This window comes from Chiloscyllium punctatum, chromosome 10, assembly GCF_047496795.1.
Source record: "Chiloscyllium punctatum isolate Juve2018m chromosome 10, sChiPun1.3, whole genome shotgun sequence".
Classification (NCBI taxonomy): Eukaryota; Metazoa; Chordata; class Chondrichthyes; order Orectolobiformes; family Hemiscylliidae; genus Chiloscyllium; species Chiloscyllium punctatum.
This window is the reverse complement of record NC_092748.1, coordinates 114,169,996-114,190,496: the sequence shown is the minus strand read 5'-3', so window position 1 is coordinate 114,190,496 and position 20,501 is coordinate 114,169,996. Positions and strand designations below refer to the sequence as shown.

Here is a 20,501-nt window from a genome sequence, read left to right as displayed (position 1 = left end):
GTTGCCGTCGATTCACTGTGTCTGGCCTAGTTTCTCTTGGCCCTCCTATCTCGCTTACCGTTTACTCGCACTGACTTCAGCTGCCCGTCTTCTTCAATTTCCACCCTCTCTTCACCATTCTCCACAATCCTAGGGGGGAGAAATAGACAGGTTATAGTTTGAAAAGAGCGAGAAAATGAAAGGAAAACATTCTCTGAGCTGGTGAATGGTGGGGGGGGAGGGTGTTAGATACAGATTAAAGCTCCTTGTACACCGTCCCCATCAAACACTCCCAGGGACAGGGACAGCACGGGGTTAGATACAGAGTAAAGCTCCCTGTACACTGTCCCCATCAAACACTCCCAGGGACAGGCACAGCACGGGGTTAGATACAGAGTAAAGCTCCCTGTACACTGTCCCCATCAAACACTCCCAGGGACAGGGACAGCACGGGGTTAGATACAGAGTAAAACCCCCTCTAACACTGCTCCCATTAAACACTCCAAGATCATGGGGAGCACGGGGTTACATACAGAGTAAACCCACTCTACTCTCTCAAGCTAAAAGACTGGTCACTCTGTGAGAGGAATAGCAAAGATCTTTTCTCCAAGTGGGGGAGTTCAACACTTTAATATGAGAGGGGAAAAATTTAAAAAGAACATGGGGGAAACTGTTTGTTTTTAAACCACAGAGCGGTGCATGTGTGGAATGAATCGCTAGAGAAAGTGGTGGATGCAGGTACAATTACAGCATTTAGATTAGATTACTTACAGTGTGGAAACAGGCCCTTCGGCCCAACAAGTCCACACCGCCCCGCCGAAGCGCAACCCACCCATACCCCTACATCTACCCCTTACCTGACACTACAGGCAATTTAGCATGGCCAATTCACCTGACCTGCACATCTTTGGACTGTGGGAGGAAACCGGAGCACCCGGAGGAAACCCACGCAGACACGGGGAGAATGTGCAAACTCCACACAGAGAGTCGCCTGAGGCGGGAATTGAACCCGGATCTCTGGCGCTGTGAGGCAACAGTGCTAACCACTGTGCCACTTGTATAATTACATGAACAGGAAATGTTTGGAGGGATATGGGTCAAACGCAGGGAGGTGGGACATGGTCAGCGTGGACCATTCGGACTGAAGGGTCTGTTTGATTCTATGACTATCAGCTACAAACAAAGACATTGAATGCCATCACAAGAAAGGGCGTGCCAAACGTTTTGCCAAGGAGAAAAACTGGCTCTTTGCAATTTCTGAGTGTTATTGTCACCTTTTGATCCTTTATTGTTGTACTACCTCTCATCACAAAACAATTTCCCAGCAGTACGGGCTGAATGGTCACCTCCTCTGTGCCATAAATAACTACAATCATGCACTAATTGAGAATGTGAGCTGGGATTAGACTGACATAACACAGATCCTGTTTTCATCTTACCGATGACATGTCACTGCGATAATAATAGGAACACAGAACAGGCCCATTGAGCCTGCTCTGCTATTCAATGGAATCACAACGAACTGCGGCCTAACTCTATACACACAGTGGCTCAGTGATTAGCACTGCTACCTCTCAGGGACCTGGGTTCGATTCCAGCCTTGGGTGACTGTCTGTGTGGAGTTTGCATGTTCTCCCCAGGTCAGTTTCCTCCAGGTGCTCCGGTTTCCTCTCATAGTGCAAAGATGTGCAGGTTAGGTGGATTGGCCATGCTAAATTGCCCCAGTGTACAGGGATGTGTCGGTAAGATGGGTTAGCTGTGGGAAATGTAGGGTAACAGGGATAGTGGGATAGATGGGATGCTCTTTAGAAGTGTGGTGAGATTCGATGGGCCAAATGGCCTACTTCCACACTGCAGGTAATCTATGACATGCCTTTGTCCCATTTTCCTTAATACCTTTCCTTAACAGCAATTTGTCTATCTCCAATTTAAAATGAACAAATGATCGAGCATCAGCTACTGTTTGTGGAAGAGGGTTTCAAATATCCATTACCCTTTGTGGATGGAAGTGCTTCCTAACATCTCTCCTGAATGGTCTGGCCCTCATTCTCAGACTATGCTCCTAGTTCTAGAATCTCCAACCAGTGGAAATAGTTTCTCTTCATCTACTCTGTCCCTTCTTGTTAATATCTCGAAGACTTCAATCAGATCACTTCCTAACCTTCAAATTCTAGAAGAGGTGATAGGTACAGCTCTTGTAGCCAAAGGAATTGAGGATATGGAGGGGGAGCGTGGGACTAGGGAATTGAGCTCAACAATCAGCCATGATCAAAATGAATGGGGGAGTAGGCCCAAGGGGCTGAATGGTCTACTCCTGCTCTGAGCTTCTATGTTTCTACATTTGAATTGGCCTAACACACATAATCTCTCTTCATAACCTAACCCCTGAAGACCAGCTATCACTCTTATAAATCTACGTTGTACTCCCTCCAAGAACAATCTATCCTTCCTAAGGTGTGGTGCCCAGATCTATTCACAAAACTCCAAGTGGGGTCTAACCAGGATTTTTGTACAATTTCAGCATCACCTCTGCAGCCTTACACTCCAGTCCTTGAGATATGAAGACCAGCATTCCATTACATTTCTTGACTATTTTCTGCATCTGTTCATGACATTTTAAAGATTATGCACCTGATCGCTCAAGATTTATGAGCAACCACTCTACTTAGAGTCACAGAGTCCATACAGTGTGAAAGAGGGTCATTCGGCCCATCGGTTCCATGCCAACCCTCCAAAGATCCAGACCCAGACTGCTACCCTATCTGTGTAACCCTGCATTTCCCATGCCTAACCCACCTAGCCTGTACATCCCCGGACACTATGGGGCAATTTAGCATGGCCGATCCACCCTTACTTGCACATCTTTGGGCTGTGGGAGGGACAGGAGCACCCGGAGGAAACTCACATACACACAGGGAGAATGTCTTTGCAGAGTTTGCAAGTCACCCAAAACTGGAATCGAAGCCAGGTTCCTGGCACTGAGGCAGCTGTGCTGACCACTGAGTCACTGTTCCACCATCGAGAACGTAGCTCCACCCCCACCCTCCTATTTATCTCTCAGCCCCCTTCCACCCCCCATTCCTGATGAAGGGCTTATGCCTGAAACGTCGGATCTCCTGCTCCTCGGATGCTGCCTGACCGGCTGTGCTTTTTGAGTGCCACACTTTTCGACTCCACCTAGAAAGTAACCTGATCTATCCTTTTTCGGTCCAAAATGCATAACATCACACTTGCTTACATTGAACTCCATATGCCTCGTAAGCAACACATCCCTGTACCCCCTCACCCATAATACACTCAGGTCAGAGCCACTGGTTAACAAATCTCCAGCTAAGACGGCCAACGTGCCATCATCGTGACAATCTGTATTCGTTTCTCGTTACTCACTTCCTGGTGGTGACACGTTTTCCATTAACGAGCTTCGTTGAAGTTGACACTGATCGGAAACTCCCCAGTCCAGTTCCACCGACATTTGCAGAAAATGATGTAAAGTCTACAAGCAAGGAAAGTGCATACGTTAGAGGTCACATCAGAAATGGAGGTCAAACAACAAACAGATAAAAATTTGAAGGACAGCTCTACAATTAAGTTATGTTAAGAATATAGAATTTAAGAGCAGGAGGGAACCATTTGCCATTTGGCCCGACTACACCATTCAGTAGTTCAAGCCCAATGTGGTCTCAACCCTGTTTTTCTGTCTGATCCTCATAACCTTCGACTCCTCTGTCTATCACAAATCTATCTAACTCAGCTTTGAGTCAATTTAATGTCACAATATCCACCACTTGATACTTGGAAGAAAAAAAAAATTCTCCTCATCTCAATCTTAAAATTGTAGATTGATCAGGTATTTTGCATCAGTCTTCATTACAGAGGATAGAGAATACAAGGAATAGAATCAGTGATAAGTCGGGAAATGGAAAGGAGAGAGGAACACAGAAAAATTACAGTCACTGGGAAAGTGGTACTGAACAAATTGTTGGAGCTGTGAGCTAATAGACTTTTTTTAGATTAGATTCCCTACAGTGTGGAAACAAGCCCTTCGGCCCAAGTCCACACTGACCCTCCGAAGAGCAACCCACCCAGACCCATTCCCCCCTGACTAATCCACCTAACACTACGGGCAATTTAGCATGGCCAATCCACCATAACCTGCACATCCTTGGACTGTGCGAGAAACCCACGCAGACACTGGGAGAATGTGCAAACTCCACACAGACAGGCGGGAATTGAACCCATGTCTCTGGTGCTGTGAGGCAGCAGTGCTAACCGCTGAGCCACCGTGCCTTGGAAAGGGTGGACGCTAAGAAATTGTTTCCGTTAGGCGAGGAGACTAGGACCCATGGGCACAGCCTTAGAATTAGAGGGGGTCATTTCAGAACAGAAATGCGGTGACATTTCTTCAGCCAGAGAGTGGTGGGCCTGTGGAATTCATTCCCGTGGAGTGCAGTGGAGGCCGGGACGCGAAATGGCTTCAAGGCCGAGATTGATAAATTCTTGATGTCACGAGGAATTAAGGGCTACGGGGGGAATGCGGGTAAGTGGAGTTGAAATGCCCATGAGCCATGATTAAATGGCGGAGTGGACTCGATGGGCCGAATGGCCTTACTTCCACGCCTATGTCTTATGGTCTTATACCGCCCCCTAGGGTCATCCTAGGGTCACAAACAAAGCGGTCAGTGAGACAGTGGATGCATTGGTTTTAATTTTCCAAAATTCCATGGTTTTGGGATCCCATTTTCAATTGGAGCATAATGAATGGAATTCCTTTACTCAGAAAGGGGCAGAGATAGGAATCAGGAAGCTACAGGCCATTTAGCTTAGCACTTGTTGTTGGGGAAATGTTAAAAACTATTATTAAAGTTATTCTAGCGGGCCACTTCGATATATTCAGGATAGTGCGGCAGGGTCAACAAGGTTTTGTGAAAGGAAAGTCATGTTTGGTTCATCTACTGGAATACTTTGAGGAGGTAACCTTTGTGTTGGGGAACCAGAGAACTCGGATTTCCAGAAGGCATTTGAAAAGGTACCACAACAGTTAACACAGAACAGTACAGCACAGAACAGGCCCTTCAGCCCACGATGTTGTGCCGACCACTGATCCTCATGTATGCACCCTCAAATTTCTGTGACCATATGTATGTCAAGGAGTCTCTTAAATGTCCCCAATGACCCTGCCTCCACAACTGCTGCTGGCAACGCATCCCATGCTCTCACAACTCTCTGTGTAAAGAACCCGCCTCTGTCATCCCCTCGATACTTTCCTCCAACCAGCTTAAAACTATGACCCCTCGTATTAGTCATTTCTGCCCTGGGAAATAGTCTCTGGCTATCGACTCTATCTATGCCTCTCATTACCTTGTATACCTCAATTAGGTCCCCTCTTCTCCTCCTTTTCTCCAATGAAAAAAGTCTGATCTCAGTCAACCTCTCCTTATAAGATAAACCCTCCAGTCCAGGCAGCATCCTGGTAAACCTCCTCTGAACCCGCTCCAAAGCATTCACATTTTTCCTATAATAGGGCGACCAGAACTGGACGCAGTATTCCAAGTGCGGTCTAACCAAAGTTTTATAGAGCTGCAACAAGATCTCACGACTCTTAAACAAAATTCCCCTGTTAATGAAAGCCAAAACACCATATGCTTTCTTAACAACCCTGTCCACTTGGGTGGCCATTTTAAGGGATCTATGTACCTGCACCCCAAGATCCCTCTGTTCCTCCACACTGCCAAGAATCCTGTTTTTAATCCTGTACTCAACTTTCAAATTCGACCTTCCAAAATGCATCACCTCGCATTTATCCAGCTTGAACTCCATCTTCCACCTCTCAGCCCATCTCTGCATCCTGTCAATGTCCCGCTGCAGCCTACAACAGCCCTCTATACTGTCAACAACACCTCCGACCTTTGTGTCATCTGCAAACTTGCTGACCCATCCTTCAATCCCCTCATCCAAGTCATTAATAAAAATTACAAACAATAGAGGCCCAAGGACAGAGCCCTGTGGAACACCACTCACCACAGACTTCCAGGCAGTATATTTTCCTTCTACTACCACTCACTATCTTCTGTTGACCAGCCAATTCTGTATCCAGACAGCTATGCTCCCCTGAATCCCATTCCTCCAGACCTTCTGAATGAGCCTACCATGGGGAACCTTATCAAATGCCTTGCTGAAGTCCATATACACCACATCCACAGCTTGACCCTCATCAACTTTTCTAGTCACATCCGCAAAGAACTCGATAATGTTTGTGAGGCATGACCTGCCCCTCACAAAGCCATGTTGACTGCATTTAATCAAGCCATGCTCTTCCAGATGGTCATAAATCCTATCCCTCAGAATACTTTCTAACACCTTGCAGACAATAGACGTGAGACGTTATTACAGAAAATAAAAGCTTATGGTTTAGAGGGTACTATACTAACATGGATAGATGAATGGTTGGCTGGGATATGGAATTGAGATATAATAGTGGGTGATGTGCACGCAAACGTGGAAGTAAAGCCAAGTCTGCCTAGAAGGCAGTGCCTATACAGTCAAGATAAGACAAAGGCCGCTTGGCAAAGTTAAATGCCATTTATTTCAATGCAAGGAGTCTTGTGAATAAGGTATATGAGTGGAGGGAACTGATTAACAGATGAGGCTAAAACTTCCTGAACACATGGTTGACAAGGGGCAGGAAAAGCAGTTGAATATTCCAGGCTATCGAATCTTCAGGTGAGACAAGGAGGGTTGTAAAGAGGAGACAGTGTCACAATACTGATCAAGGAATCAATTAATCCAATCAGGAGGGGCGATATCTCAGAACGCTCCTTAATTAAGGTCATGTGGTGGGTGGAACATCAAAACAAATAGGGGCTATAACATTGTTGGAGTGTACTACAGACCTCATATAGTCAGGAAGAGATGCAGGCTAATTTCAGGTGTTAAAATAACAAGAGAATAATAGTAGGGGATTTCATTAGGTGAGGTTTTCAGTATATATATTATATCTGTATTCATGATTGAGAAGAGTGGTATAGGTATAGAAATGAGGGAAGAGGATGTACTATCCATGACTAAATTACAGATTAAAAAATCACCCAACAGCAGGTTATAGTCCAACAGGTTTATTTGGAAGCACTAGCTTTCAGCGCGCTGCTCCTTCATCGCCTGATGTTGTGCTAATTTTACTTTGTCCACCCCAGTACAACACCAGCTCCTCCACCTCATAAATTACAGGGGAGACGGAGGGAGTGGTTTTAGCAGCTTAAAACTGGATAAGTTCCCAGACCCAGGCTACTGCAGGAGGGAAAGGAGGAAATTGCAGGCAACCCAGACATTAATTTTCAAATCCTCTCAGGACACAGGAGAGGTGCCAATGGATAGCTAATATAGTGCAATTCTTCAGGAAGGATAGTAGGGATAAACCAGAGAAAGACAGGTTTGTCAGTTTAGCACTATTGGTAAGGGAATTATTGGAAGTAAGAAACCGAGAAATAGAATTAATCCACATTTGGAGTGAACAAGGATTAATCGAGGATAGTCAGCATTGCTTTGTCAGAGGGAGATTATGTCTGACAGATTTGAGTGGTTTCCTTTTGAGGTGGTGATTAAATATGTGGATGACAGTAGTGTGGTTGATGTAGTCTACATGAACTTTAGTTTGGCTTATAAACCACATGTAAGACTGGTCAAGGTAAGAGTCCATCGGATCAAGGGAAATTGGATTCAAGATTGGTTTAAAGGCAAAAGGCAGAGCGTGAATGGTTGTTATTGCGACTGGAAGTGGTGTCTCATTGGTATAGGCCAGCTGGGTTGGCCAGCAACAAGTTGCTGATTGGTCTGTAAAATGGTGACCAATTATCAATGGCAAAGGCTTTCTGCCTGCCAACAATTACATGATTGTCTCCCAGGTAGGTGAACAGCTTGTGGGTGCAAGCAAGATAACCAAGAGCCTTTGGACCTCCAGAAAAGGAGGTTGTATCCTTTTCTCTGTAGTTAAAAAAAACCACATCATACCTAAAGGCATTTATTTTTCTTCACTTGATATCTTAAGCTGTTGCCTTTAACAAAAAAAGAGACTTTACAAGTTGTGAACCAATCACTCTGTGCCTCCTGCAAGCCAGGGAAAACATCTGAAGGTAGGAGATCAAGGAGCACAAGTCCGGCAAACTACAGGATCATCCCAGTGAATCCTGTGGACAAGAACCATTAAACTACCTTGCCTGTTCTTCCCTCCACCAGAACACCCTCACTTTTTGTATCTGCCTGTATCAATCTTTATGTGAAGGTTGGGGAATGTCCATAAGATGTTTAAAGGTTTAACCAGTGGAGTTATATGTTAACAGTTGATAGTTATTTGACTGTAGTTACAATGTGTTTATTTGTAATAAATAGCTATGCTTTTTAAGCACAGAAACTTGGTCTGTGCTTCATGTTAAACTGGGTCTTAAAAGGCAGCTAAACTGGAGTATTTTGAAAACTTTGATAAAGTCTTTAACTTTTACAATGACTCTGGGTTTGGCAGGCTTGATTTCCAGTATGTTGGTACAGGTTAAGAAGGCATATGGTAGAACAAAACAGAAGAGCAGTAGGGTTATGTCAGATAAAAGCAAGTTACTGTGGATGCTGGAATCTGAAACCAAAAGAGAAAATGCTGGTGTAGGGAATCACTGTGGGCAGCATCTGTAAGGAGAGAAAAGAGCTGACGTTTCGAGTCTAACTGACCCTTTGTCAAAGCTGTCGGTTATGTCGGAGCCGTTTAAGAGTTTATTTAGATTGTAACTGGACTACTCTGGGAGTCACCACATACTTATGGGAAGTATGGGATTGCACTAGAGAGCGTGCAGAAGAGGCATATCAGGGTGTTGACTGGACTGGAGTGATTAAGCTATGGAGAGAGATTAAATAGACTGTGGTTATTTACCTTAAAGCAGGAAAGGTTGAGAGGAGACGTAAATGAGGTGTAGAAAATTATGAAATGCATAGAATGGGTTGATTGGAAGAAACCTTTCCCTTTTGTAGAGGACAAAGTCAGAAGTCACATGACACCAGGTTATAGTCTAACAAGTTTATTTGAAATCATAAGCTTTTGAAGTGCTGTTCCTTCGTCAGGTGAAGATAGCAGAGGAGTCAGTGACCAGTGGGCTTAGATTTAAGGTTAAGGGCAACAGATTTCATGTGAACGTAAGGAAGAATTTTTCACTCAGTGCAAATCACTGCCTGAAAGAATGGTAAAAGCAGGAACTGCTTAATTAATATGTAGATGAGCAATTGAAGTGTCATAACATACAAGACGACCAGGCACGTACTGGAAAATGAGACAAGAGTATATATCTGCTTAATAACAGGTATGGACATGATGGGCCGAATGGCTTCTTTCCATACTCTGCCTGAGACTAAACTGGAAGCAGAGACTGTGTGTGTTAATTGGTTTGGCAAGATTTAACAAGTGATCAGTATTGGGACCTTAACTCTTTACAATTTATATAAATGGCTTAAATGAAGGGATCATATTGTTGCTCAGTTTACTGACAACACAAAGATAGGGAGAGAAGTAAATTTCGAAGGGGACACAAGGACTTAAGTTATAAGTTATAAGTGAATGAGCAATAACGTGGCAAGTATGGCGTGGAAATGTGTGTCCATTGTTGCAAGTAGAAGAACAAAAAATTATCTAAATAATGACTGTTTGCAGAGCGCTGAGATGCATGAATCGCAAAGGGTTAATGTGTAGTCAGTTAGTAATTAGGAAAGCTAACACAGTCATACAACATGCAAACAGATCCTTCAGTTCAACGAGTCCACGCCAGACATGTTCCCAAACTAAACTAGTCCCACTTGCCTGTGTTTGGCTTAATCCCTCCAAACCCTTCCTATTCATATACCTGTCCAAATGTCTTTTAAATATCCTAACTGTACCTGAACCCATCACTTCCTGTGGCAGTTCATTCCACATAGGAACCCCCAGTGTGTGGAAACGTTGCCCCTCAAGTCCCTTTTAAATCTTTCTCCTCTCACCATAACAATATACCCCCTTGTTTTGAGTTCACCCATCCTCGGGAAAAGACCTTTGCTATTCACCTTATCTATGCCCATCATGATTTTATAAACCTCTATAAAGGTCACTCTTCAATTTCCTATGCTTCAGTAAGGAATATCCCTTTCCCACCCAGTTTCTCCTGAAAACTCAAACCCTCCCAGTTCCGACAGCATCCTGCTAAGTCTTTTCTGAACCCTCTCCAATTTAATAACATCCTTCCTCCAGCAGGGTGGCCACAACTATACATTGTACAGGCCATTCTGCTATAATGTGCATTTCCTTAATGCAAATTTGCTATTATGTGATTGACAAATTTGGGACACTGTTTCTAAAATGCAAACTTTTGAAGTGTGTATTGGTTTCTAACATGATTCTGGCCACAGTTGTTTAAATGGTACTGCTATTATGTGATTTTCTTGTGTCGGGGGTTGCACGAGAACAGATCTACCATGTTATAGCCGAACTGACTGTACTACAAACGTGGTTTCACCACAGTCCTGTACAATCTCAACACGGTGTCCCAATTCCTATGCTCAGTGATCTGAGCAATGACGGTAAGCATGCTAAATACCTTCTTAACCACCTTGTCTACCTGTGACGCAACTTACAAAGAGCTATATACCTGCATTCACCAGGTCTTTCTTTTCGACAACACTACCCAAGGCCCTACCATTAACTGCGTAGGAGAAAGTGAGGACTGCAGATGATGGACATCAGAATAGACAGCGTGGTGCTGGAAAAGCACAGCAGGTCAGGCAGCATCCGTGGAGCAGGAGAATCGATGTTTTGGGCATAAACCCTTCATCAGGAATGAGGCTTGTGGGCCTGGGCCTGGGCCAAGAGATAAATGGGAGGGGGGAGTTGGGGGGAAGGTAGCTGGGAAAACGATAGGTAGATCAAGATGAGGGAGAAGGTGATAGGTCAGAGGGGGCAGTGATGGATGGGTCCAAGGGCGGTGCCGAGTTGGAGGCTTGGGACTGGGATAATGTAAGAGGAGGAAATAAGGAAGCTGTTGAAATCCACATTTATCCCGTGTGGTTGCAGGGTCCCAAGGCAGAATATGAGGTATTCTTCCTCCAGGTGTCGGTGGTTAGGGTTTGGCGATGGGGGAGGCCCAGTACCTGCATGTCCTTGACAGAGTGGGATGGGAAATTGAAGTGTTCAGCCATGGGGCGGTGCGGTTGGTGGATGCAGGTATACCAGGGATGTTCTCTGAAACGATCCGCAAGAAGACGTCCTGTCTCCCTGACGTAGAAGAGACCATACCGGGTGAAATGGATGCATAGCCAACATTAGAAGAGGTTCAGGTGACTTTCTGATGGATATGGAAGGATCTCTTGGGGCCTTGGACAGAGGTGAGGGGACTGGTATGGGCTCAAGTTATGCATTTTCTGCAGTGGCAGGGAAACGTGCTAGGAGTGGGGTATGGACTGGTGGGGGGTGTGGACCTGACAAGGGAGGCGTGGAGGGAATGGTCTTTCCAGAACACTGATAGAAATGGGGATGGAAATATATATCTGGTGGTGGGGTCCATTTGGAAGTGGAGGAAGTGGCATGGGTGACGTGTTTTATGTGGAGGTTGGTGGGGTGGAAGGGGTGGGATTCAAGGGCGGTGGTGCATGAAGTGGAGTAGATGTGCTAGAGGGCATCATCAACCACGTGGGAAGGGAAGTTGTGATCGTGGAAGGAGGAGGCCATCTGGGACTTTCTGAGGTGGAAGTGGTCAGCCTGGGAACAGATGCTGTGGAGGCAGAGGAACTGGGAATAAGGGATGGCGTTTTTACAGGAGGCAGGGTGGGGAGGAGGTGTGGTCTAGGTAGCTGTGGGAGACGGTGGGCTTGTAGAATATGCGGTTAGTCGGTCGCTGGAGACGGTGATGGAGAGATCCAGGAAGGGGAAGGAGGTTGCCGAGATGATCCAGGTGAATTTGAGGTCGGGGTGGAAGGTGTTGGTGAAGTTAATGAACTGTTCAACCTCCTCATGGGAGCACGAGGTGGTGCTGATACAGTCATCGATGGAGTGGAGGAAAAGGTGGGGGTTGGTGCCAGTGTAACTGCAGATGATGGACTGTTTCATGTACCAGGTAGGCATAGCTGGGTCCCATGCGGGTTTGGAGGAAGTGGGAGTATTGGAAGGAGAAGTTGTTGAGGGGAAGGATCAGTTCAGCCAGGCAGATGAGGGTGTCGGTGGAAGGGTACGGCGTGAGAGGAAGAAACGGAAGGTTTGGAGACCTTCGTCGTGGCGGATGGATGTGTACAGAGACTGGAAGTCCGAGGTGAAAATGAGGTGTTAGGGTCCGGAGAAACAAAAATCTTGGAGGAGGTGAAGGAAATGGATGGTGTCACAAATGTAGATGGGGAGTTCCTGGACTAAGGGGGACAGGACGGTGTCGAGGTAGGAGGAGATGAGTTCAGTGGGACAGGCGCAGGCTGAGGTAATGGGTCGACCGGGGCAATCAGGTTTGTGAATCCGAGGAAGGAGGTAGAATCAGGCAGTGTGGGATTCATTGACAATGAGGTTGGAGGGTGTGGATGAGAGATCCCCAGAGATGATGAGGTTGTGGATAGTCTGGGAGATGATGGGAGGTGAGGTTGTGATCAAGGGGGCAGTAGGAAGAGGTGTCTGCGATTTGGTGCCTGGCTTCAGTGGTGTAGAGGTCGGTGCACCACACACTGCTACAGCACCCCCCATTGTCTGCAGGTTTGACAGTGAGGTTGGGGTTGGATCAGAGGAAGTGGAGGGCTGCGTGTTGTGAGGGTGAGAGGTTGGAGGGGGTGAGGGGGGTGGGCAGGTTGAGGCAGTTGATGTTACGACGACAGTTTGAAATGAAGAGGTCAAGGGCGGGTAGCAGGCCAGCACGGTGTGTCCAGGTGGATGGGGTGTGTTGGAGGTGGGAGAAGGGGTCCTCAGTGGGAACATAGAACATTACAGTGCATTACAGGCCCTTCGGCCCTCAATGTTGCACCAGCCTGTCATACCAATCTGAAGCCCATCTAACCTACACTATTCCATGTACATCCATATGCCTGTCCAATGACGATTTAAATGTACTTAAAGTTGATGAATCTACTACCATTGCAGGCAAAGCATTCCATACCCTTACTACTCTCTGAGTAAAGAAACTACCTCTGACATCTGTCTTATACCTATGTCCCCTTACTTTAAAGTTGTGTCCCCTCGTGTTTGCTGTCCCCATACTTGGAAAAAGGCTCTCCCTGTCCACCCTATCTAACCCTCTGATTATCTTATATGTCTCTATTAAGTCACCTCTCAACCTTGTTCTCTCTAATGAAAACAGCCTCAAGTCCCTCAGCCTTTCTTCATAAGACCTTCCCTCCATACCAGGCAACATCCTAGTAAATCTTCTCTGCACCCTTTCCAAAGCTTCCACATCCTTCTTATAATGCGGTGACCAGAACTGTACACAATACTCCAAGTGTGGCCATACCAGAGTTTTGTACAGCTACAGCATAACCTCATGGTTCTGGAACTCGATCCCTCTATTAATAAAAGCTAAAACACTGTGTGCCTTCTTAACAACCCTGTCCACCTGGGTGGCAACTTTCAAGGATCTGTGTACCTGGACACCGAGATCTCTCTGCTCATCTACACTACCAAGAATCTTACCATTAGCCCAGTACTTTGCATTCCGGTTACTCCGACCAAAGTGAATCACCTCACACTTGTCCGCATTAAACTCCATTTGCCACCTCTCAGCTCAGCTCTGCAACTGATCTATGTCTCTCTGTAACCTACAACATCCTTTGTCACTATCCACAACTCCACTGACCTTAGTGTCGTCTGCAAATTTACTAATCCACCCTTCTACGCCCTCATCCAGGTCTTATATAAAAATGACGAACAGCAGTGCACCCAACACCGACCCTTGCAGTATACCACTAGTAACTGGACTCCAGGATGAACATTTCCCATCAACCACCACCCTCTGTCTTCTTTCAGCAAGCCAATTACTGATCCAAACTGCTATATCTCCCACAATCCCATTTGTCCGCATTTTGTACAATAGCCTACTGTGGGGAACCTTATCGAACACCTTGCTGAAATCAATATGCACTACATCAACCGGTTTACTCTCACCTACTTGTTTGGTCACCTTCTCAAAGAACTCAATAAAGGTTTGTGAGGCACAACCTACCCTTCACAAAACCATGCTGACTATCCCTAATCAAATTATTCTTTTCTAGATGATAATAAATCCTATCTCTTATAATCTTTTCCAACACTTTACCAATAACTGAAGTAAGGCTCACTGGTCTATAATTACCAGTATTGTCTCTACTCCCCTTCTTGAACAAGGGAACCACATTTGCTTTCCTCCAGTCTTCTGGCGCTATTCCTGTAGACAATGATGATTTAAAGATCAATTTCAAAGGCTCGGCAATCTCCTCCCTGGCTTCCCAGAGGAGCTAGGATAAATCCCATCCGGCCCAGGGGACTTATCTATTTTCACACTCTGCAGGATTTCTAATACCTCTTCCTTGTGAACCTCAATCCCACCTAGTCTAGTAGCCTGTATCTCAGTATTCTCCTCGACAACATTGTCATTTTCCAGCCTGAATACTGTTGAAAAATATTCATTTAGAGCTTCCCCTATCTCCTCTGACTCCACACACAACTTCCCACTACTATCCTTGATTGGCCCTAATCTTACTCTCGTCATTCTTTTATTCCTTAAATACCTATAGAAAGCCTTAGGGTTTACCCTGATCCTATCCACCAACAACTTCTCATGTCTTCTCCTGGCTCTTCTGAGCTCTCTCTTTAGGTCTTTCCTGGCTACCTTGTAATCCTCAAGCGCCCTGAGCCTTCACATCTCATCCTAACATAAGCCTTCTTCTTCCTCTTGACCAGAGATTCCACTTCCTTCGTAAACCATGGCTCCCGCGCTCTACAGCTTCTTCCCTGCCTGACAGGTACATACTTATCTAGGGCACACAGTAACTTTTCCTTGAATAAGCTCCACATTTCTAATGTGCTCATCCCCTGCAGTTTCCTTCCCCATCCTATGCTTCCTAAATCTTGCCTAATTGCATCGTAATTGCCTTTCCCCCAGCTGTAACTCTTGCCCAGTGGTATACAGCTATCCCTTTCTATCACTAAAGTAAACATAATAGAATTGTGATCGCTATCACCAAAGTGCTCACCTACTTCCAAGTCTAACACCTGATCGGGCTCATTACCCAGTACCAAATCTAATGTGGCTTCACCCCTTGTAGGCCTGTCTACATACTGTGTCAGGAAGCCCTCCTGCACACACTGGACAAAAACTGACCCATCTATAGCACTCGTACTGTAGTGATCCCAGTCAATATTTGGAAAGTTGAAGTCCCCATGACAACTCCCCTGTCTCTCTCACTCCTATCGAGAATCATCTTTGCTATCCTTTCCTCTACATCTCTGGAACTATTCTTTTCCTCCGCTACATCGATGACTGTATCGGCGCTACCTCGTGCTCCCACGAGGAGGTTGAACAGTTCATCCAATTTACTAACACCTTCCACCCCGACCTCAAATTTACCTGGACCGTCTCAGACTCCTTCCTCCCCTTCCTAGACCTCTCCATTTCTATCTCGGACAACCGACTCAACACGGAAGTTTACTATAAACCGACCGACTCCCACAGCTACCTAGACTACACCACCTCTCACCCTGCCCCCTGTAAAAATGCCATCCCATATTCCCAATTCCTTTGCCTCCACCGCATCTGCTCCCAGGAGGACCAGTTCCAATACCGAACAACCCAGATGGCCTCCTTCTTCAAAGACCGCAATTTCCCCTCCGACGTGGTTGATGATGCCCTCCACCGCATCTCCTCCACTTCCCGCTCCTTTGCCCTTGAACCCCGCCCGTCCAATCGCCACCAGGACAGAACCCCACTGTCTTCACCTACCACCCCACCAACCTCCAGATACATCGTATCATCCGTCGTCATTTCCACCACCTCCAAACAGACCCCACCACCAGGGATATATTTCCCTCCCCACCACTATCAGCGTTCTGGAAAGACCACTCCCTCCGCAACTCCCTCGTCAGATCCACACCCCCCACCAACCCAACCTCGACTCCCGGCACCTTCCCCTGCAACCGCAAGAAATGCAAAACTTGCGCCCACACCTCCCCCCTCAACTCCCTCCAAGGCCCCAAGGGATCCTTCCATATCCATCACAAATTCACCTGCACCTCCACACACATCATTTACTGTATCCGCTGCACCCGATGTGGCCTCCTATACATTGGGGAGACAAGCCACCTACTTGCGGAATGTTTCAGGGAACACCTCTTGGACACCCGCACCAACCAACCCAACCGCCCCGTGGCTGAACACTTCAACTCCCCCTCCCACAACATCAAGGACATGCAGATCCTTGGCCTCCTCCATCGCCAGACCATGGCAACACGACGCCTAGAGGAAGAACGCCTCATCTTCCAACCACAAGGGATGAATGCAGATTTCTCCAGCTTTCTCATTTCTCCATCCCCCACCTTTTCTCAGTCCCAACCCTCAGACTCAACACCGCCTTCTTGACCTGTAATCTTCTTCCCGACCTCTCCGCCCCCACCCCCTCTCCGGCCTATCACCCTCACCTTAACCTCCTTCCCAACGCCCCTCCCCCAAGTTCCTCCTCCCTACCTTTTATCTTAGCCTGCTTGGCACACCCTCCTCATCCCTGAAGAAGGGCTCATGCCCGAAACGTCGATTCTCCTGCTCCTTGGATGCTGCCTGACCTGCTGCACTTTCCCAGCACCACATTTTTAAGACCTAACCTTCTTAGTCTTGCACTCTTTGCAGTACTTTTCTTGTCATCCCCAAAATCTCACATTTATCCCAGATTGAAATGCAGTTGCTATTTTTTCTGATTACCTAAGCAATTTGATGATACCTTAGTTGACAGAGTTCTTCTTCACAACCCAACACCAATACAATTTTGTGGCATCTGCAAATTCCTTAATCATGTTCTTTTCATTTGTCAAAATCATTGTTATACACCACAAATAATAAGTGATTTCATACTTAAGGAAGCCGATTTTACGATTAATTTTGAAGGATTTGAACAAGGGATTGAAGAAAAAGCAGGATTGTAAGCAAACTAACGAGGATGTGGGATTAAGTGCAATTGTTCTGTAAAAGAGTCAACACAGATATAGAGTCATAGTTGTTTACCCCACAGCAAGAGACCATTTATACCATCATGTTTGTACCAGTCAACAAAGATCTGACTGTGTTAATTTAATTTTCCAGCTAATGGCTTATTGCCTTGGAGCCTGTGGCCTCCGAGGTGAATATCTAAATACTGCTGAAATGTAAGAGTTGGGAGGTCATGTTGTGGCTGTACAGGACATTGGTTAGGCCACTGTTGGAACATTGCGTGCAATTCTGGTCTCCTTCCTATCGGAAAGATGTTGCGAAACTTGAAAGTGTTCAGAAAAGATTTACAAGGATGTTGCCAGGCTTTGAGGATTTGAGCTATAGGGAGAGGCTGAACAGGCTGGGGCTGTTTTCCCTGGAGAGTCGGAGGCTGAGGGGTGACCTTATAGAGGTTTACAAAATCATGACAGGCATGGATAGGATAAATAGACAAAGTCTTTTCCCTGCAATCGGGGAGTCCAGAACTAGAAGGCATAGGTTTAGGGTGAGAGAGGAAAGATATAAAAGAGACCTAAGGGGCAACTTTTTCACACAAGAGGGTGGTACGTGTATGGAATGAGCTGCCAGAGGAAATGGTGGAGGCTGGTACAATTCCAACATTTAAAAGGCATTTGGATGGGTATATGAATAGGAAGGGTTTGGAGGGATATGGGCCGGGTGCTGGCAGGTGGGACTAGATTGGGTTGGGATATCTAGTCGGCATGGACGGGTTGGACCGAAGGGTCTGTTTCCATGCTGTACATCTCTATGACTGGTGACGTCACTGGCGGTGGAAGTGACATCAATGATAGAGCCTTCCAGTGGGGTGGAAGTGACTGCCGCGGCGGCAACTGTGGGGGCGGAAGTGACGTTCAAGGTAGGTATCACGTCTGTGCTGGTGAACCTCGTGGCGCCAGTGGATCCTGTGGTGATAGTCTGCTCTGCAGTCGCGGAGGTGGTTGGGCAGACAGTGATCTCGGAAGTGGTGTGATAGGCAGTGGCTGCGGGCCGGGCTGTGGCGTCGGGGGTGGAAGTGATGTCATCGATTGCTCCAGGGTCATGGAAGGAGCTAAACTAATGTCTGGGATAGACAGGTTATCTTATGATGTAAGCTTGGACAGACCGGGCTTGTATCCCCTGAAGTTTGGAAGGGTAAGAGGTGACTTGATTGAAACATTCAACATTCTGAGGGGATTTGACAGGGGGATTGTGGAGAGGGTGGTACCCTCCTAAAGGAGAATCTAAGACTGGGGACCAGTTTAACATGAGAGAACAATCAGTTAAACCAAAGGTTAGGTGAAATTTTCTTTCTCAAGAGGGTTGTGAGTTTCTGTGACACTCGTCCTTGAACGTTGGCAGAAGCAGTCTTGCATTTTATTTTGGAAAGGCTGCGATAGATATCAAGGGAGTGAAAGGTTGTCAGTAGTGGGTGGGAAAGTGGGTTTGGGGTTACATCAGATCATTGTTGGGTAGATGCCAGTATCGTCGTAACTGGACTGGAAGAGCTTGGCTTGGGGAGCAGCGTTTCTGGAGCACAAGTCTTCAGTACTATTGCTGGAACGGTGTCAGGGGCCATAGACTTTGCAGTTCCCAGTGTCTCCAACTGTTTCTTGGTGTCACGTGGAGTGAATCAAATTGGGTAAAGAATGGCATTGGAAACGCTGGGGACTACTGGAGGAGGCCGCGATGGATCATCCATTCCGCACTTCTGGCTGAAGATTGAAGGATGATATCAAGGTTCTTGAGTGTTGTTGGAACTGCACCTTCAGTTCCATCACTTTCCTGACTTGTGTCTTGATGATGGTGGACAGGTTTGGGGAGTCAGGAGGTGAGCTACGGCAGAACTCTGAGCTTCTGACCTGCTCACAGTGTTTATATGGCAAGTCCAGTTTAATTTCTGGTCAATAGTAACTCGCAGCATGTTGATAGTAGCATCACCATTACTGAAGCCCCCACTGAGTGTGAAGGAGTGATGGTTAGCTTCTGGAGATGGAGGTGATCATGGTCATTGCCTGGCACTGGTGCAAATTATACTTGCCACTTGTCAGCCCAAATATGGACTTTCTGCCGGTCTTGTTGTATTTGAACACGGGCTGTTTCAGTACTGGAGATGTCACGGATGGTGCTGAATATTGCACAGTCATCAGCGCTCTTCCCCACTTCTCACCTTATCATGGAGTGACCATGATTGATGAGGCAGCTGATGATGGTTGGTCCGAAGGAACTCATGCAGAGGTGTCCTTTGTGCAAGGTCCAACTCAAATCAATGGAGAGGTTGACCCCTGGGTCCTAATAGTTCCAGCAGAATGTTGCATTACAAATGGCTACTGTGCAGGCATAGCAATTAGTGAAGAAAGCGAAGAGAGTCGAATGCCATGATTTGACGATGCCGGTGTTGGACTGATTCCCTACACCAGCGCCCAGTGATTCCCTGTTGAAGAACCACCTGATGAAGGAGCAGCACTTCCAAATAAACCTGTTGGACTATAACCTGATGTTGTGTGGTTTTTAACTTTAGAATTGAATGCAGGAGTGTTCCATTTAAAAAAAAGAGATGAGGCAAAACTTTTTCTCTCAGAGGGCTCAGAGATTTTGGTTCCATCTTCCTGAAGTGTTCGAAGCAGAGTCCTTGAACATTTTGAAGACAGAGATAGATCCTGGTTAAGCAAAGGGTGAAATGAAATCAAGGAATGCAGATTTGAGGGTACAGACAGATCGTAGTGAATGGCAAAACAAGCTCAAGGGACTGAATGTGTACTCCTGGACAAGACAACGGTGATGGAGGGATAAGAGCAAGAGTGAGGACTGCAGAAGCTGGAGATCAGAGTTGAAAACTTGGGCGATGGAAAAGCACAGCAGGTCAGGCAGCAACCGAGGAGCAGGAGAGTTGACATTTCAGGCATAAGCACTTCATCAGGAATGTGGGAGAAAGGCAGTGACGAGAAAGTTGTCTATGGTTCCTGACAAGTCCAGGGAAACCCAGCAAGGGCATAAACCCACGGACACAGACCAGCACAAAACCAACACCAATAGTGACTCCCGACACCAGCGCCCACAGTGACTCCTGACACCAGCGCCCACAGTGACTCCCGACACCAGCGCCCACAGTGACTCCCGACACCAGCGCCCACAGTGACTCCCGACACCAGCGCCCACACTGATTCACTACACCATCGCCCACACACATTCCCTACACTAGCGCCCACACACATTCCCTACACCAGCGCCCACACACATTCCCTACACCAGCGCCCACACACATTCCCTACACCAGCGCCCACACACATTCCCTACACCAGCGCCCACACACATTCCCTACACCAGCACCCACAGTGACTTCCTACACCA

General features: G+C 46.6%; 1 protein-coding gene across 5 annotated transcripts in view; it reads right to left on the bottom strand.

The window, feature by feature from the left end:
* dnajb2 (DnaJ heat shock protein family (Hsp40) member B2) overlaps positions 1-20,501 on the bottom strand; it is a 92,213-nt gene that overhangs the window by 22,164 nt on the left and 49,548 nt on the right. For all 5 annotated transcript variants that reach the window (XM_072579968.1, XM_072579969.1, XM_072579965.1 and 2 more), the window contains 2 exons: positions 3,367-3,472; positions 59-129 (listed from right to left, as the gene is read on the bottom strand). In XM_072579968.1, the coding sequence (XP_072436069.1) occupies positions 59-129; positions 3,367-3,472 (177 nt within the window). The remainder of the gene's footprint in view (positions 1-58; positions 130-3,366; positions 3,473-20,501) is intronic.